At 45.8% G+C, this 27,851-nt stretch overlaps 1 protein-coding gene across 2 annotated transcripts in view; it reads right to left on the reverse strand.

Moving 5' to 3' along the window:
• Positions 1-27,851, reverse strand: part of LOC147708506 (eukaryotic initiation factor 4A-III) — a 119,992-nt gene that overhangs the window by 91,757 nt on the left and 384 nt on the right. Inside the window, exons 2-6 of one of the 2 annotated variants that reach the window (XM_086927191.1) lie at positions 16,583-16,655; positions 15,434-15,500; positions 14,865-14,927; positions 6,916-7,048; positions 6,400-6,480 (exon numbers count right to left, since the gene is read on the reverse strand). In XM_086927191.1, coding sequence (XP_086783317.1) covers positions 6,400-6,480; positions 6,916-7,048; positions 14,865-14,927; positions 15,434-15,500; positions 16,583-16,655 — 417 coding nt within the window. The other variant, XM_086927192.1, reaches the window with a different exon arrangement.

Below are 27,851 nucleotides of genomic sequence, written 5' to 3' on the forward strand. Positions count from 1 at the left end.
CGAACAATAACTCAACTAGTAAATCAGTAAATATATGTGCACAGGTTAGGCAAACAATTCTTCCATTAAGTGATTACAAACCTCAGAGTGCTAAATAAAAAAAAAAAATACATGAACTAGCAACGGCTGCTGTTTCTGAGGTACCAAGGCTGTTTTGCTAGTCGGGCTTGACGATTTCTGATCTAATTTTTGCAAGAGACTACGCGTGGGGGAGGAGAGGGAAGTGAAGAGATCTAGAGAGCTGCTAACAAACAAATCTATGGCGGGGAGGGGGCGGAGCGGGGGAGAGGGTGTTAAGCAGCAGGGTACAGACGGCTGAGGGAACAGACGGCGAACAGACGGCGGGCATTCTGGAAAAAGTAAAGGCAAATACTAGTACACCTATGGACATCTCACGTAAACGACGTGAGTGTTTTTGGATATTCTTTTTTGAGTCTGTAAAACAAGGACTGAATGAAGAAATTCAGTGGATTATTACCAAACCCTGGTAATTACTAATACACACTGGTTGTTTTCAGCTTCAAAGTTATACCTGGGTTAATAAATTGGTTACTGTGAGGTTTTACGAAGCCTTTCTCTATACTAGTGACAACCCAGAGGTGTGCTTATCTATCCTCTTTAGGCTTGAAGAGGGCTTTCATGGGTATATGCAGGAATGGCCAGGTGTATGCTAAACATTAACATGGTCTTATATGCAGATCATAATTTTTCTGCCAAAAGTGAAAGGTAAGTGTCTTGATCCATCACTGCTAGTCGAGAATTCGATTTTCAGGAACCCCTAACAACTATTGCCTTTCACAAGTGCTTTTAAGGTAACTCTGTATGTCGAGAGTGTATATATATATATAAAAAATTCCCCCTCCTTTTCTTTGGGGGGTCCCTTATCGGTTGAGCACGTTTCCGATTGTTAAATTATCAGTATGCAGGGGTCTGGCCATTTGATCCAATAGGTAATAAATGTTCGGAGACTTCGACTTTACTTACAGCTGAATATTACATGCCCGCAATTGACATCGTGTCGACATCAAGGTAGTCCGTTGTCTAAGTTTAGCGTAGGGCAGTCGCTTGCGACGTGGCATGAATTTGAAGAAACGATTACAGGAGACTTCGACTTTATTTTTAGGTATATATTATATACCGGTACTTGATATCGCGTCGATACTACTCTAAGATGGCGACATAAAGTGAGTCCGCTGTCTATGTTTAGCTTTCGGCAGCCGCCTATGACGTGGCATGAATGTGAAGAAACTATTACAGCTGATAGCTATTACAGCGTTCCACCTATCCGCTTGCGGGCTATTTAAGTTGGAAGCATGCCGTGCACTTCGCAGTATCTAATAACCCGAGGACGATGGCGGAGAAGATTTTTTACGGATATGTAATACTTGTTTTGCTAGTCGGGCTTGACGATTTCTCATCTAATTTTTCCAAGAGACTACGCGTGGGGGAGGAGAGGGAAGTGAAGAGATCTAGAGAGCTGCTAACAAACAAATCTATGGCGGGGAGGGGGCGGAGCGGGGAGAGGGTGTTAAGCAGCAGGGTACAGACGGCTGAGGGAACAGACGGCGGGCAGGGGAGGGGGCGGAGCGGGGAGGGGGTGTGAAAGCAGCAGGGGCCTGGAGTGCGGCTGAGGGAACTGATGTGCACGCGCTTTTAAGCTCAATGCGCATGCGCATTGAGCTTAAAAGTCACGGGCACTGCAAGGAATCGCCACGATTCCTTGCAAGTTGGATAAAGAGTGGATAAGCCCCCATAGTCTCGCTTGCTCGATGCGCATGCGCATCAACAGGCGAGACCTAAAAAATAATGGAGACTTCATTAACAAGGATAGCATGGCTTTTTGTTTTAACACGAGTCACTGACCTCACATGACTTCCCATTTAACACTTCTAGCGATGGCCACCAGACTAGTGGAAGACCCCATTTCATAAGTACTGTAAAAGTACTCTGCAGAAAACCAGAAACTAAAAACGAGGGCGCTGGAGATGCAATTAAAAAGTTTTAACACAAGCGTTTGACTGCCATCTTGCTCTCTTTAAAAGGGGAAGGCAACAGTAGTCCGGTTCTAAATTGGATTGAGTTCTGCTACCATTGTACCTTCTCTGTACAATCATCTCCTTCGCTCCTACCCTCTCGGAGTATGGCAGCATGGAGAATGAAGAGAATTGCTTTGTGCAGTCTTAGCCACACCCACAGCAAACCAGACAAGGTGGCATTCTTGAAGGGTTTTTCGAGTACTTAATCCTATTGACCTATAAGAGTTTCACCTCACTTGACACATTGACACCGGAGAGAAAAATACAAACACAGAAAAGCTATACTGAAAGATACCCATGTCAAATCAAGCTTTATTCGATTTCCGCATACCATACACTAGTCAAAGTAGAACAGATGCAGTGGTGAAAAACTGTATGCAGATTACAGAACATAGGCACATGCATATTAAAACATGTAGGCAGGCTTGTGAGCCCTCAAATAAGTGAGCATTAAAAAAATGACTAGAAGATATGCAAGGCAATTGGCTATGGACAAATGAAGACTCTTTACAAATAACTAGGGCTTAGAACTAGAGCTAAGTGCCTCATCTGTCTCTGCCTCATCTGTCTCTGCCTCATCTGTCTCTGCCTGTCCCAGCTCTCACTCTCTGCTGCCCTCTGTCACCTCACCCGGTGTGTGTGGCAGCCCAGGCAGAGACCGCTTCCGGGGCACACACACAGCCACACTGGAGTACTTCACATGTCTTTAAAAGACCATTAACTTGCTAATGAGGCTTTGTTGTATTTGACCTCTTCTTAGTGCCCCTGCAGCTCCACTCTGACAATGGCTGGAATCGCCCGCCCCAATAGAGCAGATTCTGTGTTTGCTGACACTCTTAAAAAATTTTTTTTTTTAAAAAGAACACAGGTACGATGTCTGCAAGGTCCGCGGGCCGCCAAGGAAGGCTTGCCGGGCTGCTGGCGGCCCGCGGGCCTTACTACGAGTACCCGTGCTTTAGACCATAACCCCCAGTCGTTACAGTAAAGTTAATTGGGAGCACTACATTTCAGCAAAGAGACAAACATTTGAGATAGATTGATAGATATCCAAACTCCAGCTCCCATTATACCCTTAGCCCCTACCAACTGAAAACAATCCAACAAAAACCCAAACTCCTTACCGCCCAACAGCTGCAATCTCCTACTTCCCCCTTCCGGCGTTACGGACGTTTAACTCCTGACTGACCACTATCTCAATGCTATGTCCACAATAATCAATGAGGCTGCACCCATGCAACTGAAAAGAGTTTCGTCCAAGATCTCCAACCCATGGTATGACGGGAGCCTCAATGATGATAGACGGGCCATGCGAATGGCAGAGCGCACCTGGAGGTCAGCCCCCTCTGCACTGCACCTAAAAACCCTGAAGAAACAGAGAAACGCCTACTTCAGGAAAATAAAACGCTCAAAAAGAGATTTCTTTAGCCTCCAGCTCGGCCAAGCAAAAAACCGCCCAAGAAAATTGTTTGAGCTAATCAGAACGCAATCCAAAACTTTTTTGTTCCCTGTGTCTGAGTAGCCGCTCCCCCCTTCTTTTTTGTGTGTTATGTTATAGTACCTGTCTAAGCGCCAGGACGCCCCTTTGCTGGGGCAGCTGTGCGCTATAAAAATAATATTAACATAACATAACAATCCAAAGAACAACCCCAGACACTCAGCACCATGGGCGTTACACCTTCCTGTGAAGACTTCTCTGCTTTCTTTAACTAAAAAAACCGACAACATAAGAAGCGATCTCCTCAATGACGCAATCCTTTACTCCAACCCCCAACACACAGCAGCATCTGAACCAAAGAACAATGCTACATGGTCATCCTTTGGCACCTACTCCGAAGAAGAAATTGGCAGATTGCTCAGCACCCTGAAACCATCCAATCACCTCACTGACCCCCTTCCTGCTAACGCTGTAAAAGACTTTACCCCTTTGCTCCTCCCACTCTGGACTAAGATTATCAATAGCTCTCTTCAACAAGGATCCATCCCTAACGCCCTCAAAGTCGGACAAGTCACACCGCTACTAAAAAAACCAACAGCAGACCCCTCTGATCTAAACAATTACCGCCCTATTACAAATATTCCCACTCTCGCTAAACAGTTGGAAAAATGCGTACAGCTACAACTAACTAAACACATAGATAAGTTTGATCTCCTCGACGCTCATCAATCAGGCTTCCGAGCAGGGCACAGTACCGAAACTGCCATGACTCACATAGTTGACGACGCCCTCCAAATCCTAGACCAAAACGATACCTGCCTCCTCATCCTTCTTGATCTCTCCTCAGCATTCGACACAGTTAAACATGAGAACCTACTCGAACTATTAAAGACAAGAATGGGCATTTCTGGGACTGTTCTCAAGTAGTTCACCTCCTTTCTACACAACCGGTCACAAAGATTCAAAAGCAACAACTTGATGTCCTCTCCGGTACCTGTATCGCTAGGCGTCCCTCAAGGATCCTCCCTCTCCCCAACACTGTTCAACCTAGTTATGGAACCTCTCACTACTTTGCTACAAACATCCAATGCTCACTTTCACATGTATGCCGACGACACCCAACTTTATCTCAAAATACAATCTCTCAAGGACATCATGCTTCTGAACACCACGATCAGAAACACCCAATCCTGGCTTGCCGAGAATCACCTCAAACTCAATGCGATGAAGACTGAGTTCCTCCTGATCTCACCTCCCGCAAAAATCTCTACGGCTCAAACATGGCTTAAGCACTTAACGGCTCTAAATGTACAACCTACCATTGTAGACTCAGCAAAATCTTTAGGCATAACACTTGACGCCAATCTCAACATGCAGCAGCACATTAGCAAGGCAACCAAAGGAGCGAACTTCCAAATCAATACCTTGAGAAAACTTAAACCCTTCCTTCCAGCCAAAGACTTCCAAACTGCAGTACAATCTATAGTCATCCCGCACATAGAATACGGTAGCACCGCCCTCTGCGGGCTCCCCCTAACTACAACGGCACCCCCAAGAGCGTCCCTTAACGCTGCAGCGAGACTCATCACTGGCTCAAAAAAACACTCGCGTATTTCCCCTGACTTTAAATCCCTTAACTGGCTACCTTTTGAAGCCAGAATACATCTGAAAATCGCCTGCATGACGCACAAGGCTGTACACATGAACTCACCCGCCTACCTCACTCAAAAGCCGTCAATTTCTGGTGGCTCTAGAACTACTAGAAGCACAAACAATCTTCTGCTGAAGCCTCGAAGATTTTGGAAGGAAAAAACCTATAAACGCTCCTTTTCAGGAATGGCACCCAGGATCTGGAACTCACTCCCTCCTGAAACCAGGCTCATCTCCTCCAACAAACTTTTTAAGAAAGAAGTACAAGCGATCCTCATGGCTAAATACACATGATCTATTATTCTGTATTTCTCGTGAATCCGCTCTGTACTACCTGCCTGACCCCTTGGTCTATTTGTATTATCGACTTATCTGATTGTATACGTTCCCTCTTTGTATATTTCTATATTGAGGACGCACCTGTCTGACTTTGCACACTGCACCTACACCACCTCAACTATCCCTACTCTTGTACTACTGATGCTCCTGTGTGACTATACACCCTGCACTCACCTACCTCAACTATGCCTACCTTTTTGCTATCTCCAAAAGCATTTTAAGCACGCTTAAACAAGTATATGCTCTTTATTTTTGTACTTTTATATTATTGGCGCAACTGTTTGACTATGCACCTTGTACCGACACTACCTCACCTGTGACCTACCTGTTGTATTTTTGACCTACCCATGTAACTATGCACCTTGTACCTAACTACCTCAACTATTACATTCTATTACTCTATCACCCCCTTGTAGTGTAAAGCGCTCCGATATCTGCAAAGATCTTGTTCGCGCTATATAAAACTTTCAAAATAAATAAATAAAATCCTTTCAAAGGAATTCCACAAAAGAATGCTCATTTAAGGCACTGCAGCAAGTTCCAAAATGTTTATTCAGCACAACTGTTGCCTTGTGCCAAATAAACAGTACCTGCGATGTTGGAGTGAGCCTCCTTTTGTGGAATTGCCTTGGAAGCAATACATCTATATATAAATATGTACACACAGTTTTATCCTGCACTTCTGCCAATCAAAAGTTGTAAACCGCACCCTTACCCAATATACTGGTATGCAATTTACTGACCTTAAATGAACAGAAGAAGGGTGGGGGGAGTGGGTCAGTCTCAACACACAGATCACATATATCTGAGCCACACACATCTATCTCACTGAAGCATCCCCTCAGCTATAGAAAACGAGGTGCATGTAACAGATAACAAGTACCAAATATTCATTAACAAAAAAGCAATTTAATTGTGTCACAAAATGAGCATACAAACCTTTATTGAGCATCTCATCTGCTTCATCCAAAACCAACATTTTAATAGCACGTGTTCTCAAACTTCTGCGACGAATCATATCTGCAGGGAAAAACACCATTGGCTTATTACTAAAACATATGACACAAAGCATCGACCTTGCATCTATTAATAGGACAAAGCTATTCTAAGCACCAACTTTTACCAGAAAAACTAATATTTGAAACCACACCTTGCTGTATACCAAACTAAGACCTATTCCCTGTACTAGATCTAAGAATGGACCTGGAAAATTAAAATCAAAATTACATCCACAAAGCTAGACTAGTAACTCGAGAACCAATGCCAACTGGGTTCTAGAAAACCCACCTGCAACTCCATGTGGTGGATCCTTTAAAATGTTCCCAGTTTAATGTCTTCCAAGAATTGTGGCAGAGTTACATATCAGTATTGTACCCAAATATTTCATACACAAATCTGGGATTAGACTATTTAAAAAGCATCCACTGATTTGCAGCACACCACCAAAACGCTTACCAAACACACGGCCAGGGGTTCCAGACACAACATGTTGCCCATAATCCAGCTTTCGGATGTCTTCTCCCACGTTTGTTCCTCCTATACACGAGTGGCACTGCACATTCATGTAGTCACCTAGAGCTAGGAGGACCTGGGCGGAACCCCCCATGCCAAAATAAAAAATAAAGTTAGACAGCGACAGAGCATCCACAACACATAATTTGCTCAATATTAGAGAAGTTTTTTCTGCTTCGGAAATGGACAGTAAGAAAAACAAACTTCAAGACAGACTGACAACTAAACGTATCGTGATTAGGTCAAAGTTAATCTATTTCCCCTCATTCAGGACTCAAGATACTTACTAGAAGCAAGTACTGTGCATCGGGAGTCATGTGGGCTCAGCTATTCCCAGAATTTTGGCTATCAGACATATTGTTCAAGTCATTGACTATCTTCATTACTAGGCAGTTCAATGGACATCAACGCATTTACCGCGGTGTCCCAGGGCTCGATTTACCACCACACAGCTAATTTGTTTCAAAGTACTCTTATTTGGATCTTGATTTTCAAAAAGGTATTGTGAACGAGCGGGAGATTTTATTTGTCCTAATGAAATGCATGCACACCTCCATTTCCTTTGTAGCTAGCTCTCTTCTAGCAAAGTTGGCTTTCTACTTGGCTCACTGTGGAGCCAATATACAATCCTATCTGGCCACCTTTAAACTGTCCTGACATGTGACTACCTGCACCAGAAGCCCCCCATAAAAGCCAAGGACAATGACTGAGAAATGCATTTTTCTCTGATAGATTGGAGAGAGCCTGCACATTAGTGTCCAGCAGATGCTTACAAGAAGCAGACGTTTCGAGGGAGGATTGTCATCCCGCAGGCTAGTGTCAGGCCAGTTTCCTGAAGACTTTTGCTGCTCTGTACAGACTGAGAAAAGGAAAGGACTATACTGAAAAAAGAGGAACCAAGCACTGAACAGCAGGAAGCTCTGCAGAGACCTCAGTCAAGCGCACACTGGAGAACCAAGACAGCCTGGGAAACACGAGATTCATACATTTTAACTAGTGAAGACAAAGCCCACAGAATCCATTGGCTGGGTCATTGAGTTGCATTGTAAGGCGCTTTACTGGTACATCCTTAATGAGCATTCGCTCCAGAGTGGACTGTACAATGCTGTACACTAACGTGCCCCATACCTGTCCTCTAAACCACAGAGGCCAGATGATTCTACTTAGTCTGGCCACTGTGTACTTTTACACTGGCAACCCAAATTTTGTTCTAGTCCATGTAATTCCTCAGAAATCTCGACTTTTCCCCAACTCCAAAAATACAGTTACCCGGTGAACTGAAGAAGCACTGGGGTCTAATGGGTTCCTGCAGTCACATGAATGCTCCAACCAACCAATAAAAACATGACTAGCTGTTTGTGATTCAAACTCCTAATGTGTGGTACCCAAAGGGTACTACTACAAGTGGATGTCAATCCAATACCACCACTCAGAATTTGAGATCAGTTGGGTTCTCAACTGGTCTCCAACTGCACTGTGTCCCTGGCTGAACAACAGTTACTGATTCACGGTTGCCACTGAACTGGACACAGAGGTGCTAGGTACACAAACTTCTCCAGTTGTATTTCACAAAAATGTACAACCTCTTTTCTGAGACAAATTCAAATTTGTATATCCTATCGGGTTAAGTTGACCCCAGAGAAGTTTAGGGAACCGAAAGATGTAGATAAGGAATGTGGTGAGGTTTTGCAAATAGAGAGTTTTACAAGAATGAACTACTCGCACCTTAACCATCAGGCCCAGAAATGTGAAGAGACAGTTTACATACCATTATCCCGGTTTAAGTCCAAGGTAGAATATTTAGAGAATGAGGCAAAAAGCCTGAGGTCAGAGTCTTGGGGGCGCCAAATCACTACACTAATGAGGGGCTACAAGAGGAGCTGCAATTCACATCAGTGATAACAACGCGCTTCACTTATCTTCTCACAAAGGGTCCATCTAGCACAACAGTAGAAAGACCACACTGTTGGCAGAACAGAGTGACTCCAAGCACTGCAAATTTGTTCATTCAACAGCAAAGCAAATGTACCCCACCCCGAGTGGAAAAAAAATACACATCTTCCTGAATCAATTAATGTCACTCTAATGGAGGGAATGAAACTATGGTAAGCCAAGAAAAAACTTGGCGAGTGCATCTACTGTGGTTCCCAATTAGGATGAGGTGTCCCCTGTGACCACTAGTTTCGAAGTATGACCAAGAGTTGCCTTTGTTGCTATTCCCAAGATGGAAAATATTTTCCAGAAAGTACCAGTTCACTGAAGGAGATATTGCTATGGACACATCATTGGGATACTTTGATGTAAGATACATGTTCCCTGTGCAAGTTACCCTTCATTAAGTAGCAAAATTTGAGTTAAAAAAAAAACATTGCAAAAAGCAAATATAGCTAAATCAAGGATGATGAAAAATTGCCAACTACTATACAGATAGATGAATTCTTAAAAAGTTCCTAAAAAGAAAACATGCAGCCACGCCATTTCTTCAGCAGCAAGGTACAACAGGTGCATAGCAACAACATTGTTGGTGTTTGATCTTAAGTCAATGAAAGCAGCAAAGACATGCTGGACTTCTGGTTTTACAATATAATATTGCTTGCCTTTCGGAGAAACTATTTAAAGCTAAACAGTCTAGTGTTAACCTGAGACTGTAACAGCAGTCACAAATGAACCATGTCTCAAATCAACTTCACAACTGCAGCAGGAGGGCAAATGAACGTGTACGATAGAGGAGGCATATGCACAGATGTACACATGTCTCCATTTAGAGGGCAAAAAACACAAATCAAGGCACATTATACAGAACAACTGATGCTCTGTCCTGGGGAGTGGGGTTTGGGAAGTTTTTCAGTTTTGGGAATGTTCGGGGGGGGGGGGGCGCAACTGCATTGGGGGGGGCTATGAACCTTCGTTATTTGAATCGGACTGTACGAAGTTGGAATGGGGACATTACCTAATTTGAAATGCCTGACGTGGAATGTCCGGGGGCTACGGACTATGGTGAAACGTCACAAAGTACATGCATATCTAGTACGCAGGGGGGTTCAGATTGCTATGCTCCAGGAGACTCATCTCACCAAAAAAGAGTGCGCTGCCTTGCAGAAAAGATGGCGGGGCCAGGTGTTTGGCACCACTTACTCAGCGTATGCCAGGGGGGTGTTGATCTGGGTGAGGGCGGGGATACCCTTTCAAGTGCTGAATCAAGTAGTGGATCCGGATGGCCGGTTTGTGGCGGTGGAGGGGAGGTTATATGGACGGGATGTGGTTTTCTGCTGTGTATATGCACCGAACACTGAACAAGCTCGATACTTTGATAGCCTCTCGGGGTCCTTGGCCTCTTTCCTGGCGGGCCCGATAGTGTTAGGGGGGGACTTCAATTCGATCACGGATGTAGCTCTGGATAGGTCCCATCCCCCCCTGGTGGACTCCCCGGTGCGCAGGCTGGCCGCGCACAGGAAGGACTGGCAGGAACGATGGGGGTTGCTGGATGTCTGGAGGGAGCGGCACAGGGGAGCCAGGGATTATTCCTTTTATTCTGCTCTCCATGATCTGCATGTCAGGATTGATTCGGTGCTCTGCGGTGGATCCCTAGCCCCATTGATTTCCCATGCGGAGTACCTGGCTAGGACTATCTCCGATCATAACCCCCTATTGGTACACATTCAGTGGCAGAGAGAGCGCTCACTGATACCAACATGGCGGCTTCGGCCGGAGGCGCTTGAGGATTCTGTGTTCAGCGACGCGGTTCGGCAAGGCATTGATAGCTATTTCGGAGTGAATGAGGGCACGGCCACGAGTAGGTCCACTGAATGGGATGCAATGAAAGTGGTGGTGAGAGGGGTGTGTTTGGGTAGGTTCTCGAATGCTCGCACTACTGTGTTGAACGACCTAATGAAAGCGGAAGAAACTTTGAGGGACTTGGAGCGCCGCAGGCCGGCTAGGCCAGATTTACAGGCCCAGTTATTGGAAGCGAAGGAAGTGGTTGCCACCGAGACGGAACGTTTAAGGTGTTATGACTACAGGCAGTATATCATCAGGGCACATGCAGAAAGGGACAAGGTGGGTACCCTCTTGGCCAGACTAGCTAACCCGGAACTTAGGGGCTGCCCGATCCTCAGCATTAATAATGCGCAGGGAGAAATGGTGTACTCCCAGGCAGCGGTATTGGAACGTTTTAGGGGGTATTATGAGGAATTATACCAGAGTCAGCTGGGAGTGGGGGTTCAGGACATTGCGGAATACCTGGAGGAGAGGCAGCTTCCGGTCCTGGACGAGGAGGACGCGAAGGAGCTGGGTAGCCCGATCACGCTCACGGAAATACGGGTGGCCATCAAACATATGGCCCGCAACAAGACGCCCGGGGTGGACGGACTGCCGATTGAATTTTATCAACAGTATGTGGACAGCTTGGCTCCCAGGCTGCTGGTGGTGTATACGGAAGCTTTCGAGGCGGGGGCATTGCCTGGGTCCATGCGGGAGGCCTTGATTGTACCGCTCCTAAAGCCTGGCCGGGATGCCGCGGATGTGAGGTCTTATCGCCCGCTATCCATGCTGACGGTAGATTATAAGATCCTGAGCCGAATCCTAGCCACCAGGCTGGCCCCACATATGACGGGCCTGGTACACAAGGACCAGGCCGGGTTTATACCCACGAGGAGCACGGCGCTGAATATCCGCCGCCTGGTGGGAATAATGGACGCCATCTTGGACGGGGAGGGAGCTCCGGCGGTCCTGTCCGTGGACATCGAGAAGGCCTTTGATAGTTTGAATGGTCTTTCCTGGATGGAGTGTTAGAGAGGTTTGGCATGGGCGAGGGGTTCCGCAGGTGGACGAGGGTCTTATATACCTCGGCAACGGCGAGAGTGCGTTTGGGCGGCCTGGTGTCTGCGGCGTACCCGGTGGGCAGGGCCACACGACAGGGATGTTCTCTCTCCCCCCTATTGTTTGCTCTGGCGATGGAACCCTTGGCGGTCCATGCGAGGTCAGGTGACAGGTACGCGGGGATAGTCAGCGGCGGGCAGTGGCATTATATATCGCTATATGCGGATGACTTGCTCCTGTACCTAGCTGACACCTCGGGGGCATTGGTCGGAGCGATGGATCTGTTGTCTGAGTTCGGCCGGCTGTCGGGCCTTAAGGTCAATTGGGCGAAGACTTGTGTGTTCCCGCTGCGAGCGGGATCGCCAGTCCCTGGCAGCGATTTAGGTGTGGTATGGGAGCCCTCTTGCATCACCTATTTGGGTGTTCGCATCTACCACGCGACTGCGGACCTATTGGAGGGCAACATTGGTCGCGGTGTCCGGGCACTGCGGGGCAGCTTGTCTTTCTGGTCGACCCTCCCGCTGACGGTTCTGGGTAGGATTGCACTGTTGAAAATGGTGGCGCTCCCCCGCTTCCTCTATTATTTCCGAACGCTGCCTGTCTGGATTCCCCAGGGGGTCTTTAGAGACCTGCGGTCAATGATTATTGGCTTCCTATGGGGGCATGGCCGCCGTAGAGTGGCCCTGAGCACGCTACTTCGCCCCAAGCTAGAAGGGGGCATGGCTGTGCCCGACTTCGAGCTGTATTATCTTGCGGCGCAGTTGCAGGTCCTTACACAGAACGTAGCTAGGGTGTTTCGGGGTCCAGAGGAGGTCCGGGATCGGGGGATACAACGCCACGTGCTGTCCTACATCATCATGCAACAGAGGCTCGAGTTACGGGCCCTCACCATGGAAGAGCGGACGCTCCGGCTGTGCTGGCAGAGGAGCCTTCGGAGAGCGAGGGCATCGCGGCCTTATGCACCGGAGATCCCGATCGGAATGCTGACGGCTTTGCCGCACGGGGGAGATTGGTCCCCGTTGCTGGATTGGGAAGAGGCGGGACAGCAGGTAGTGGGCGACTTATACATAGACGGGGCTTTGGCGCCGTTCGAAGCGCTCCGGGACCAGTTCGGGCTGCCCGATGGGGGTTTCCTACTACACGCGGCAGTGGTGGCTGCCATACAGAAGCACTGGACAGGGGGGCTCATGGAACCCACAACGACTACGGCGTGCCAATATGTGGTGATGGCGGCAGGTACGTTCAAAGCTGTGACGTGCCTCCATAATAGGATGCTGAATGAGGGACTGGAACCACTCCAAGGGCTCAAGGCTAAATGGGAGGTGAGCGTAGGCCGACCCATACCGGATACGGCATGGGCCACATCCCGCGGCGCACGTGGAAGGGCACGAGAAATGCGCGCTTTCAGCAGGTACATTTCTATGTGCTTCATAGGGCTTATTTAACTCCTGAGAAATTACAGCTGTACTTTCAGGTGCCGGATGCTCGATGCCCACGGTGTTCGTCTCTGGGAGCGGACATGGACCATTTGTTTTGGGGGTGCTCACACCTGGGGACCTATTGGGCGGAGGTAGGGGAACTCCTGAATGAAGTGACTGATAGGGAGGTGGAATTCGATATGGCGGCGTGCCTGCTGCTCTGGTTCCCGCATACTAAACACACCAAGGTGACAAGCAAATTCATAGACCTGGGTCTGATATTGGCGCAGAGGGAAATATCGTGGCATTGGAAGTCCAGGGGGGGACCCTCACTGCGTAGATGGAAGAATGAACTGCTGCGGTGGTCTGACTGCGAGAGTGTGCTCCGGATGAAGCAGGCTGTCAAGATGGGGAATGAGAAGGCATTGGATGCGGCGCGTGCATGGGAGTTAGTGGTACAAGCTTTGCGTGATTCTTTGGTAGAGGATGAGGATGGTGAGAACTAAGCCGATGGACACCGCGGGGCGAACACAGAAGTATTGTACCACGCACTGTAGTGGATCCATCCAATTCGACAGGACGAGGCACACACCTTAGCAGTTGCCAGGGGAGGGGGGGCTTTGGGGGGGCTGGTTAACGGGAGTTTGGGGTGGGCCGGAAGCCATTAGATGGTAGCTCGTTAGGGCATCTTGGAGCTACTAGGACGGTGGGTACTGTGTGGAGTGTGGAATGGCTGGGGAGAGCGGCCAGGCGTGACAAACCCATAGCGCCTAGGGCAGGTCCCGACAAGGGCGGTACCACTGATTATCACTGGGATGGCTGACGGGAGTGATGTTGTGGGTGGGGGGGTAAAAGCAGATACGCAAAACGACATTTCAACCATGGTCCCTATGGGACGTGCACCGTGATGTTTTCCTATTGAATGAAGTAATATGCCGCCCGGCCTCCGGGATGCGGGCTGAATGGCTGTGTACGATTGGGATTTCTTATTGGACGGGGGGATATCACGAGTGAACTGGCTGATTAATTGTATCCTGTGGTTTATAATTCTGCAATAAAAATATATTTAAAAAAAAAAAAAAAATTATACAGAACAACTGTTGTGAGGCTGCCCAAATTCCTAATCTATTTAGAAAAGTAATAAGATGTTGGTTATCAGAGTAGCACCAAACTAACCATGGAACATTCCACATAAAAGCAATAGAGCAATGACTATATAGAGAAACACAGACTAAAAGGAGCAACTAACAGAGGACAAAAGAACGAGACTTTGGATAGTAAGTGTCAATTTTACTTTATCAATGTCAATCAAGCGAGGATGTAAATTTAAAAAAAAAAAAAGCAAGGGAACAGAAAACAGGCAAGAATTACGAATATGTACAAAAAGTTCTAAAAAAATATGGGACATGAAGAAAAAGCATATCTTATCACCTCCTACATGTTTAGAGTCACAGCCAAGTTTAATCAATTTACAGGAGCTTACACTTCTGACCAAGTTCAAAACAGTCAAAACCATTTTTAATAGAAATTATCTGACCGTTTAAAATATTTTTTTAAAACAATTATTGCATTTGATCTCTACTATGGATTTATAAAGAAATTAAAGCAGAATTACAAGGAGAGCAAGAACATGCAGTTAAGCTTTAACATTTTTACCTTCTGTATCTGACCCGCCAGTTCTCTTGTTGGTGCCAGGATTAATGCTTGGGTTTCACGTACCTTTATACAATGAAACAAACATTTTTAATATTTACTCTGAACATTACAGCACATTAGGCTTGATAATGTAGTATATTGTGTCAGGACCAACTATACTCAATTTTAAAATTACCTTACCAAAAGTCTGCAGCCAAAGTTTATACATTTCTGGCATCCCTTTACACTAGCACTTTCCGAATTGAAGGAAGGGCTAAAACACACGGTCGAGTGTTTTAAAATGAAATTCAGATATTAGATTTTAACTTTACAATGCAAAAGATAACAAAAATGCTGCATTTCACGGGGTGTCCTAATATCTGTCCCATATGTGCCACAGGACATGGAGCCCAATAGAAAACAACATAGCTCTAACACTGCATAAATGATAAGATAGGCATTTAATCAAGTTGAAAAGTCGCTGTAGTTAATGTGTGTTGGTTAAATTAGGAACTCGGGTTGTTTTGCTAAAGCTGTGGCCTTTGGAAGTGTCTGTAGCAGAGATATTCATATCAAATGTATTTTATCACCTGAATGTCCAGGCACTGGAGAACAGAAACACAAAACGTTGCAGTCTTGCCAGTACCAGACTGTGACCTGGAAAAAGAGGAAACATTTGTAAACTAGGGAACACTCCATTATTAATAAGTGTTACAGGAAGACTATGTCAAGGAAGCAGCAAGTGTACATTTTACCCTGCAGCGCTAAAGTAGCCAGTTTCCAGACAATCTGGTTATTATATGTTTTTAAAACAATAAAAAAAACAAAATTGTGTAATTTCCATACTGAGTGAGGCTGCTGTAGCATCTCTAGAAACAAAGCTATTCCCTAAGGACTAGGTGTTATTCCGCAGACTGATGTACAAAGTGCCCTTCTGTTTTAAGTCAAACCCTTTCCTTCAACCAAGTTTACTTTACTTCTAATCATCAAAACTTCTAGTACCTTCCACAAAAGTGACTAATAGAGTAGCACTGCATCAAAACGGGACGCACAGCATGAACATTAGCAAGTCTCAGCTTCAGCCAGAAGAGGTCTTATAAGTACGATGTGGCAGAAACAGCACTTCTACTTCATGGTACCTGGACTACCGACAATAAGGATAGTAGTCTACAATTTGTACTTACTGGGAGAGCTATTTTAGAGACAGCCAAAGTGGTAGCACTGTTAGGACAGCATGTTCACAAGGCAGAAGACATGAATGCTGCACAGTCACAGATTCAATGGTCACCAACATGCGCCGGTGGGGCATGGTGAACACAGGACCGTACTGCCAACCTGATTTGGAGGGTAGTCTACGATCAGACACATTAATACAAAACACAGGCATGTCATTAGCTTCTTGCAATTATCTAATGTAAAACTGGATTAATGGTCAAGCTCGGAAGCTTGAAAGGTGACTGAGCAAGAAGACATAGTTGCGTAGGCAACTACCTTCCTTACCATCTGATTATAAAAAGAAAAGACTAAACAAAAGCCAGCTTGGGAAGCTTCTTCAGGGTCTAAACACCATGACCATTAAGCTGAGGGTTCCATGGCTAAAACCGTAGCCTCAAAACAGATACTCCCCTATTCCATTCAACTCACATTTCCAAAATGAAACCATCCCCTACATTCACTCATACCTGAATACGCTATACTGCATGCTGTAATCTTTCTCTGTGGTGTAGAGTCGGACTTACTGTGCAATTACATCTCTTCCTTTGATGATCTGTTTAATAGCTCGCTGTTGGATAGCAGATGGCTTTTCAAAACCTGAAAAAGAGGATATTAAATCAATGAAAACCTTACACAGTAAAATCGGAGGTTGCAAAAGCAATTTAAGATCATTTTTATGGATTGCTAAAAACTGAAATTTGGCGTGATCAGAAAAAAGAATAGTGGAAGCAATTTCACTTGGACCATGAGAGTTTCAGGTAAAAGTTGTAAGAGGCCCGTATGCCCTACTTCAGCAATGCACCGGGCACAATCGAGTCGCCCCCCCCCCCCCCAAAATAAAAATTGCCAATGTACCTGGACTACACTTATATATACACACATATATATACACATATATATACACACACACATGCATACACGAGCAAATGTCCCAGGCGGGGGGAGCGTCCTTTAGCTGGCGGCGAGGATGGGACACCCTCGCTATACTTATTAAATCAAGTTTCCTCATCAGGGACGCCGCACACCTCTTCAATGTTGGTTAGTTGTGCTTTATTTTCCTGTAGGTTTCTCCCACCAAGAGAGTGGGAGAAACCTACAGGAAAATAAAGCACAACTAACCAACATTGAAGAGGTGTGCGGCGTCTTCTTTGATGAGGAAACTTATATATATATATATATATATATACACACAGACATACTAATAGCAGTCACGAGTAGGTTATATGTTTTATCATTGAAAAGAAAAACAAAGGCTCAGATTTCACTCATACAAAACCAATTAAATTCAGCAGCTTTAGTTACCTGAGCTAATTATTACTTACGCCACCGCAATGCACTGCTTATGACCTCACATATTGCATTATTCATGATATGGTCAGTGACATCACTGATGACATCACAAATGATATCACTGATGACATCCAGTGATTGTGAGTGTTTCCTAAAATACAGTAAGATACCAAACATATTAAATAAAAAAAACTGTATAACTGAGTGATATTATTTATAACACATGTGAGTGGCTGAGTGTATCCATGTGAGTAGGTGTTCGAGTTGCTCTATGGTTGTATTGGGTGAGTGAGTGGCTGTGTGTGTGAACGGGTGAGTGGATGTGTGGGTTAGTGTATGGGTGAGTGAGGATGTATGGGTGAGTGAGTGAGAGGATGTGTGGGTGAGTGAGAGGATGTGTGGGTGAGTGAGAGGATGTGTGGGTGAGTGAGAGGATGTGTGGGTGAGTGAGAGGATGTGTGGGTGAGTGAGAGGATGTGTGGGTGAGTGAGAGGATGTGTGGGTGAGAGAGGATGTGTGGGTGAGAGAGGATGTGTGGGTGAGAGAGGATGTGTGGGTGAGTGAGAGGATGTATGGGTGAGTGGGTATGTCAGAGGCCGTATAGGTGAGGGATGGGGAGTGAGTGTGGCTATATGAATGTGTTGGTGTATAAGTGCTGCATGGGTGTATAAGTGACTATGGTTGAGTGAGTAAATGTGAGTTGCTGTATGGGTGTGTTTCTGTTAGTGACTATAGGTGAGCGAGTACCTATGTTAGTATATGCATGAGTGTGCGTGTAACTGTATGGGTGAGGGAGACTGTATGGATGAGCGAGTAGCTGTATGGGTGACTGAACGGCTATATGGGCGCATGAGTGGCTGTATGGGTGAGTGGATGTGAGTGGATGCGAGTGGCTCTATGGATCAGTGAGCAAGTGTGAGCGCTTGTATGGGTACACAAGTGGTTGTGTGGAATGGGTGTATGAGACGTATGGGATGGGAGTGTTCTGTGGATGACGTCTTAAGTGATGTCAGTGATATAAAATGGGAGGTCATAAGCAGTGCATTGCAAGTGCATAAGTTATAGTTAGTTGAGGTAACTAGAACTGCCACATTTCACAGGTTTTGTAAGAGTGAAATCTGATCCCAACTAAAATGTCCTTGCAACCTTTGTTTTCTCCCAGTGAATTTCTAAGCGGTTTTACATTGTATTCCCTAAATGTAACCTGTAAACTTTGAGAATAGGTATGCGAGTGGCTCTATAGATGGATGAGTGGGGATATTAGTGGCTGTATGGATATGTAAGTGGGTGTGCAAGTGGCTGCATGGATCTGTTAGTGGGTGAGTGAGTACCTTTGTGGGTCTGTGAGAGGCATTAGGGTTGTGTGAGTGGCTGTGTGATTCTGTGGGTGTGTGAGAGCGTTGCTCTGGATGTGCGAGTGCCGGTGTGAGAGTGGATTTGTGGGTCTGTGGGTGGGTGTGCGAGTGCCTGCAGGTGTGTCGTTATATGACTTTTGGGCATTGGTATACTAAGAGTATTTAAAAGGGAGAACCATGGACTTAGCACTCACCAGGAGACAAGAAATGTAAATGTAAATGTACCGGAATTTATATAGCGCAAATTACCGAGCTGTTTCTAAGCGCTTGCTTAGGGAACCCGTCCTGGTATTCCCCTGTGAGATAACCCCGGCAGGGTATCCGCAAGGTGAAAGCCAGGCATCCCGCCGCGAGGGGCCGTTGTGGAGATTAAGCAAGCTATTGCCCAGAGACGCAGAGTGTGAACCCGTGAATCGAGTAGGCACCGGAGCGAGAATTGTCGAGTCCATGGACATTTTAGGACTCAAGACCCCGCCAAGCCGGGAATTGAACCCTGGTCCCGGGCTGACCTCTGCTTCCAGGTCTGCCTCCTCTAACCAGTGAGCCACACTTCTCCACAAGAAAGAAACAGCTTGTCACAGTCACTACATATCAGATTACGCTCCATTAGATCAACAATGCAATCATCTCCATTATGTATTTGAGATTGCTTTCCAACGTGGAACACGAGAGGAAACACATTTGATTTGCCTTCACCAAGCCAAAGAAGTTATGAACGTTTGTGCTTTACAGAAATGGAGCTTCAACTGGGTCACTTGCTATGTTTATATTTGTAAGTGCTTCCCGTTCAGATATAATTACTGTGAAATGTGCACCATAGCCAGACTGGAACCTCTTTTTTTCCCCAGAAGAGTCTCCAGTTTTCCCAAAAACATCTACCCAACTGGAGTATTTTCATCTGGTTAATTAGTGCTGCCTCGATGGGTAAACGTCTCATGCATATTCTGCACTACAGCTGTGTAAAGGACCACGCAGAAATGTTTCCAGTGACCTTGTGTGCATGCAATTTCTGCAACGTGATTGCTCCTCAAGCGTCTTCATCTACAAATCTGTGATACATGAATCCTCATTAAGAAAAGATGACAAGACTAAAGAGGTGAATCGCCACCAAACAAGGATACTTCACCTTAACTAAATGAAGTAACTGCTTCTTTGTTTGGTGGAGAGGTCTTCATATTCCTCTGCATCAATACCGCGCAACCAAAATCATCTGCAAATGTGCTCGAGGTCCTTTCATTAAGCTGTCCATCAACGTGGGAAGGGAAGGGAGACCGTTGCATAATACCACTAAAGAAAACGAAGAGAAGGCCACGTAGCCCTGGTCCATGCCGATTTCGACCCCATCACCTGGGGCCCAGCCTCATCTCCCTGGTCTGTGCCACCAATGGAATCTAGTGTGCATGTTGGAGACCGCGGTGGGGAGTGTCAAAGCCTCTGCGGTCCACCTGCTGGAAATGCAGCTCCGAGTGAGAGAGCAGTACTTTCATCTCATTCTCCCTGCCCGCATGTTTGCCTCGGGAGGAGGGTGTGTCCTGTCCCCCCCAAGATGTTCTGCATGGGCCCACCTAGAGAGGTGATGGTCCCTGAGGCTGTGTAAATCCTGGAAGGGGGCCGCATGACCCGCCCCCCCCCCCACTCTTTAAAAAAGCAGCAGCAATTACCCCAGGAGAATGTAGGTCCCCGGGGCATTATTAAACTTTTGGATGGGTGCCCTGTGCAACCTTCATTTTTAAAATTTTATTTTGCATGGCCACAGGTGGCCATAATTATAACAAGCGCAGGAGACAGTGCTTTTTTTCTAATTTGCTGCGATATTTGCAAATTCTGTAGTGAATTTTTAAAAAGTGCTTTTCTGCCCAGCCCGGGGCCCTGTGGGACCCCAGGACCAAGGCCAGGGGGTTACACTATTCGTACTCTACCCCCATTTCTTGTTTATGCATTTTCTTTTGGGATTCGGCTGAAGCAGAGTCCCAAGATGGCTGCCAACACATCCTGGTTAACGTGTTTGCAGTCAACCATAGAAATTCAGCAGTTAGAGTTACATGAGCTAACTATAACTTACCCCCTAATGTGCTTAGGACCTCACATAATACATCACTGTTGATATGGTCAGTGACATCAACCAGTAAGTGTTTTCTAAGAGTTTATGATCATATACTAAGCTACTATAAAAGTTAAATTAGTATACTAGGTGAACTAGTAAAAGGTGACACTACTACGAACATATATTATGTGAGTGACTGTATCTGTGTGTGAGTGGGTATCCGAGTGTCTGTAGGGGGAGGAATACGTGGATGTGCGAGTTAGGGAGCAGGTGGCCGAGTGTATGAGTGTTTGTAAGGTTGAGTGGGTGGCTGTGCTGAAAGGCTGTATGAGTAAGTGACTGGGTGTGTAAGTAGCTGTATAAAGGAGAGTGTGAGTGGGTGTATGGGTAAGTGACTGACTGATGTATGAGTAACAGTATGGATTTTTGAATTGTTTTCTGAGTGGCTGTATAAGTGAGCGAGTGGGTGGGTGAGGGTGTGTAATTGGCTCTATGGACAAGTGTACCGTTGTGCAAGCGCTTGCATGGGTGAGTGAATGGTTTGGATATCATTGATCATGGAATTAGTAATTAAATATGTGAGGTCATAAGCAGTGTGGCACACGTAACTAGAACAAGGGGTTAAATCAGATATTATGCATGGATAGTAATCGTAAACTTATGAGTCCCCATGTAAAAATGCTTCACATAGATTCTGTCCCATTTGCCCGGGGTTTACAATCACATTCCAGAAACGCCTACCAGAATGTGAAAGATGCCCATCTTCTGCCAAAGCTGCCCATGATATCATGGCCAAAACTGTGCCATGTATGCCCACCATAATGCTAAAAACTTGGACATCACATCAGCAATGGACATTAGTAGTTAAATCATGACCGCGATTCGGACAGGCACATTCACAGCATGATTGGCAAAGATAGGTGCCAAGATGCCATGATATGTCCACAGATATCTCAGGGTGCCAACATTATCTCAGAAAAAGACATCATTGTGTCACATTAGCCCCGTATAACGTCAGTACCAGATATATTTGGGGTTCCCCGACAGCAGGTATGGCTTGCAAAAGAAGACAATGCCCTTCAGAGAGGAACACAATGCCAGACAATTACACAATACATATGACCAAAACAAAACTTTAACAAGTGGACATAAATACATCACAGACCACTGCATCAATCTGAAACAAAGAAGGCCATTGCCTATCTCCACTCAATTCAGAATTTGATCTTATTAACTGCAGACTTGCTAGTGTACGGTTTTTATGCACTGTCACCATCACTGGCAGTCCCTCACACTGGTGACTTCGCTCTAGCTATTGCTAGCACTTTTTGGTCTAGTTTTTTCAGAAAGTGTAGGACTGAGAGAATGGGGCTTGCAAAATGGCCATTCTCCATGTGAGTTAGCTAAATTGAGGGTTGACACACGTGGTCATGCTGCAGATACTTCAGGGTGTTCAGTGAGTGTTTGTGCGTAAGCATGTGGCCCTGCTATTGATTTAGCTGGAGGTCACCAAAAGAATACAACAAGCATTTGCAATGCAATAGATCTCGCATTTGCGAGAGTTTAAGCTATTTGCATTGACAATGAGAATGTCTTATTTATCCGTTTTGATAATTAACACAAATAAAAGGCATTGTCATTTATAATGTCAATAGCTCAATCTTGTAAATGCGAGACCTATTTCATGTCAAACAAGCGACTGCCATTGTTACTGCTGCTTGGAAAATGAAAGCACGCATGGTGCGCTGAATGTTGCAGGAATGCATGTCGGACCAGCAGTAGGAGAAACTTGGTAAAGAAAATAGGGCTTACAGACCAAATAAGACATACCATGTAACAACATAAGGAAAAGGGACAATCCTCACTGAAGGTTACAAATTAAGACAAGGCGGTACTAAGGGGGGGGGGAAATCAACAAGCCTATTAACAAATCAGAAGTCAGACTTTACAAAGGACAATGACAAGCCAATAAAATGTGGGCAGAGCTTCAAGTCAATACTAATACAGCATGCCTCGCAGAGCAGCACATGCGCTGCCCAGGCTCGACCAAAAAAAACAAGCATTTTCAATGCAATAGGTCTCGCATTTGTTAAAGTTAGAGCAGTTGGCGTTGAAAGAGGATGTTTTTTTACTTTTACTTTTTTATACCAATGGCAATAGCACTATGTAAATATAATTAATTGACGGCTAATAGAAACACGCAAGTAAAAAACATTGTCATTTTCAACGCCAACAGCTCCAAGTCTAACAAATGTGAGACTTATGACACTGCCAATGGTTCATTCTAACTGGTGTTTCTTCCGTTTCTAGAGTTCAGGCAGGTTTGCTATTTCTTTATTTTGCACTCAGTGGTGCGCCTTCCTCATTAGTAAAAAATAAATAAATACTTTATTCGGCTTTACAAGTAAAACCATAAAAGTTACACAGCACCAAAAACAGTTTAAAAGTACAATTCATAACAATAAAAAATAAAAAGCCCAATAAAATACAGTGAGATATATAGATCTAAAACATGCTAAGGGGGAGAAAGGGAAACAGGCAAGCAGTGTCCGTGAGTACATCAGCAAGTGAGGAAATGAGGAATGTCCTACCATTAGGGGTTTGTTAATTCTCCAAGCAAATGCTAGATCTCAATGCAGACTTCAGAAAACCTACTACAAATGGTATACAGTCTGGTTTCAACAGTTGTAAGTAGAATAGAGCAGGGCAGACCTGGGTATAATTCAGCTTCTTTAAAAGGGGTATTAAAAAATATCTGCGAGGGACTTTGTAAAAATTACAGAAAAACATAAAGTGCAGCAAATCCTGAGGAGACACTCCGTCGCAGCCACAGGATGCTAACACCTGACCTCCACAGCTCCCCTTTGGTACGGCCAGTAGCAGGTGAAAATAATCCAAACGGAACCTAATCAGTAAAAAAACGCTCATAGGACGACAAAGGCCACAGGAGATGCGGTTCTGTAGAGGGAGTAGTTTTGAGCATCACACATTTACGGACGCTATGTTTTCCCAGTTCAGCACAATCTCTATCAAGCTTTTTTAATGTCTTAAGTCTGCTTAACAAAATCCACATCCTTTCCAGTATTAAGAATAGATTTTAAAACAAGCATTGGAAATGCAATAGGTCTCGCATTAGAAAAGTTGGAGCTATTGGTCTTGTAAATGACAAATATTTTATTTATTTGTTGGTTTTCCAAATAGCTAAATTGATAGCTTTGTCATTTACAACGCCAATAGTTATAACTTTCGCGAATGTGACAACTATAGCATTTTGAATGCAACATGTTTTGTATGTACGTGACATAGATGGCAGCTCTGGTCGTTAGGCCACATCTCTAGAGAGCAGGAGAGTGCAGCAGGTGTGAGAGGGTGAGTGGGTGTGTGAGGGTGAGGGTGAGGGTGTGGGTGTGTGAGGGTGAGTGAGGGTGTTTGAGGGTGAGTGAGGGTGTGTGAGGTGGTGAGGGTTAGGGGGTGTGAGGGGGTGGTGGATGTAGGACAGTGGAAAAATGTCCGCTATATAAACTGGTGCAGCTTAACGTTGATTCGGAAGAGGGCACGAGTTGATCACGACCCCCCCCCCCCCCCCATGGTAATAAATAATATCCCTCTCTGCGGACCTGCACACATGCTTTACGCCGTGCCGATAATGGATTCATGCCGATAGTTGAGAAAGGTGTTAAAGGAGAGTTAGAGCACAGGAAGTGGTAAAACACTGTGGTAATAAATGCATGAATCGGAGTTTACTAGTAAGCTCGCTCCTATTATCATCTTTCCGTGTGCTTCATACATTGCACCAGTGAGGCATAAACACATTGATGTCATGCCGGTGTGCAAACATGTCCCCAATTAAAACATGTACTATTAGTATACTAATAAACGGACGTTCACAAATGTATGACCACGCACCACCTCGCAGAGCTCTTGTGTCATGCTCTCAGAGGAGTCCAGCAGAACATTCACACGGTGCAAACCCACTTTCGGCTCTGGAGCTGGTAAAAACCTCTGTTCACAACTACCAGAGCCACACAATTACCATTTCACAAATCATCTGTAAAGCTCACTGCTACTCAACTGTGTAAAGAGAAGAGTTATGTGGAAATACACACACAATCTTAAAAAATATATACTGCCCCCCTCCTGCCCTTTTCTGCTACTGGTCTCACTGTGAGGGGAGCGGGCAGACATGTAAATATGAAAGAGGGGCGAGAGAGTTTAATGCGCTCTGAAGACCCTGTCCTAGACGGATGATTGGGAAGGGGGGGCTGTTACCAGAGTGCCCGGCTCAGTAATAAATAGGCAGTCGAGCCCTATACTGTGTGTTGTCGGACACCCGGAAAGGAAAGAACGCTGTGAAACTTACACCAGGACCCGTCACTGCTGCCAGGCTCACCCACCCACCCCCAGGCAAACAGCACGCGGATTTCGCGCATCTTAAATTCAGAGCAGTGCGATTCAATCCAGTGATTCTTGCTCACAACAGAATCCTACCCCCAAAAAATAATAACAACAACATCCGATGCGGCTAATAAATGGGCTTCATTTTCAGGTGCTTTTGGTAAAATGAATTTCAAAAGGAACAGAAGAAACCAAAACTCCAGCGGCATACCGTCATCTGTTTTGGTCTGGGGATACATTTGCCAATTTCTGCCGATGTAACTGCATCGGCTTGGACGGCTCTGATAAATAAAAAAATGCATTGCAGGGCGCTGGAGGGAAGAGAGAGGAGGGGGGAGGAGAAATGCGACACGGCGGGCAGGGGAGGGGGCGGAGCGGGGAGAGGGAACAGACGGAGAGAAGGCAGATAAGGGGGGGGGGGGAGGAGAAATGCGACACGGCGGGCAGGGGAGGGGGCGGAGCGGGGGCCTGGAGTGCGGCTGAGGGAACTGATGTGCACGCGCTTTTAAGCTCAATGCGCATTGAGCTTAAAAGCCACGGGCACTGCAAGGAATCGCCGCGATTCCTTGCAAGTTGGATAAAGAGTGGATAAGCCCCCATAGTCTTGCTTGCTCGATGCGCATCGACAGGCGAGACCTAAAAAGGTCCGGCCGCCCCAGCTCTTCGAAACAATCCTGGATGTATTTTAACCATGGAATGCGCAGCATATAATCGAGACTTAACATTTCTCTTAAGATCTGGTGGTTGAGAACTAAATCTTTGTTCAGCCAACAATTGAGCCAAAACAACAAAGGGTGCATAGCCAAGATACCACAAATAAAAGTCAACCCCACTTCTTCTCCGCCACCTGTAGGGCATCAGTTGCCGCATAACCCCATATTTCACTTCCATAGCTTGCGATGGCAACACTTTTTGCCTGGTATATTTTCAGCATTGCCGCAATAGGGCGCTTACCCATCTTAGTGGCAAAGTTAAAAATTGCTGTATTCGCTCTTGTAACCTCCCCTCTTTCTCCTTTGAATAAGGGACCCCCAGTTCAGATTGTCATCTAGTAAAACACCCAGATATGAAAATGTTGTGGTCAGGGGCACCTTTTCACTGCCCACTTTAAAGGGATACAGCTTCTTTGAGCGAGTCCCGACCTGCATAATGTAAGATTTAGAATTAGTCATTGCTAGGTCGCGGTCTTCCATGAAGTTCCGAAACGTGTCAAGCAGGGTCTGCAGGCCACTTGCTGTCCTAGCAATGAGGACAGCGTCATCCACATATAGAAGGACAGGCAAACCTCGACGCCCCACATAAGGAAAATCTGCCCCTGTTTTTACCACTGTCTTGTGTGGGCCGTTAATATATAAATTAAATAGAAATGGGGCCAAAATGCATCCCTGCTGTACACCCCTCTCAATTTTAAAATCCCTTGAAACACGAAGATCCTGAGCATATCTGATGTTAGCCTTAGTGTCCCTATGCAGATCCTCTAGGAAGTTGACCAGATTGTCCTCCACCCCCATGGCCCTCATGGATTGCCACATTTTCTACCGATTGACGCAGTCAAAAGCGGAGAAAAGAGGCCATGTAGATCTACCTTGGCGGACAACTGTGTACTTCCCCACGATCAAGTATAAATTAAGGCATTGGGCTAAAGTGGAATGCCCTGGACGGAACACATATTGAATGTCAGTGACATTCTCCTTTTCTTCCGCCCAGGTGGCTAATCTTCTCAGAATTACCCCACCTACAACCTTGACCACAGAATCAAGAAGGGAGATCGGTCTATAGCACAAAGTGCTGCTATGATCGCCCTTCTTGAGGACCGGTACAATTGTAGAGGTGCCCCAGGACTCCGGGCAACCAACCCTAGCCGCCGCGTTGAGCGCGGCCACCAGAACCGGGGCCCAAAAACAAAAAGATGGGTTTGATTTAAAAAGGTCCGGAGGGATACCATCCGGGCCTGGGGCCTTATTGCACGACAGCCTAAAGAAGCCCATCTCCACCTCCTTCTGCTCAAACAATACTGAGACGTGAGTATTGACACTAGCTTGATGTTGTTGGGATACCGTATCGCTTTTGAAAATAGATGTAAAATGTGCCACCCATTCATCCTCAGTTATATTTGTAACTATTTCTCAGTCCCCAACCTTCTCAAATGGGGGACGATTAATGCCCCAAAACCTAGAGCTACTCTGTAGGGTACTTTGTTCCAATAGATCTCTCCAGGTTTCCTCCTTCAATTCACCCTTCCGGATAGCCAATGCCCGCTTATATAGGAGACGAAGGGCACTGATCAAAGATTGATCTCTTGGGATAGCTTTTAAGGCTTCAAGTGTCTTGCAGCTTTTGAGAAGGAAGCATCAAACCATCTGGGTTCACAAGGCAGTGTTCCCCCAAAAAACATATCTATGACCAAGCACTAAGACGTTTGGCAAACCCCAGCCGTTCCTTGAAGAGATCACTCCTAGGGGGATCACACACCCAGATCAGAGTACACTTTCTTTCAGGAAAGTCCAGATCCAAGCCCCTTTATCCTCCGCCCAAAAAGCACACCCGCAAGAGCTTGCTTTACAACCCCACTCGCCCCATAACTCCAAAGAAAACCAATAATAGTCACAAAACACTCGCCCATGACCTCGCCAAGCCCAATAGTTCCACGTGACGGGGTCAACTTTTTTTGGGCCTCCCTGACGGATCATTTGAACTTCAAGAGTTATC

Source organism: Lissotriton vulgaris, chromosome 6 (genome assembly GCF_964263255.1).
Source record: "Lissotriton vulgaris chromosome 6, aLisVul1.2, whole genome shotgun sequence".
NCBI classification, from domain to species: Eukaryota; Metazoa; Chordata; class Amphibia; order Caudata; family Salamandridae; genus Lissotriton; species Lissotriton vulgaris.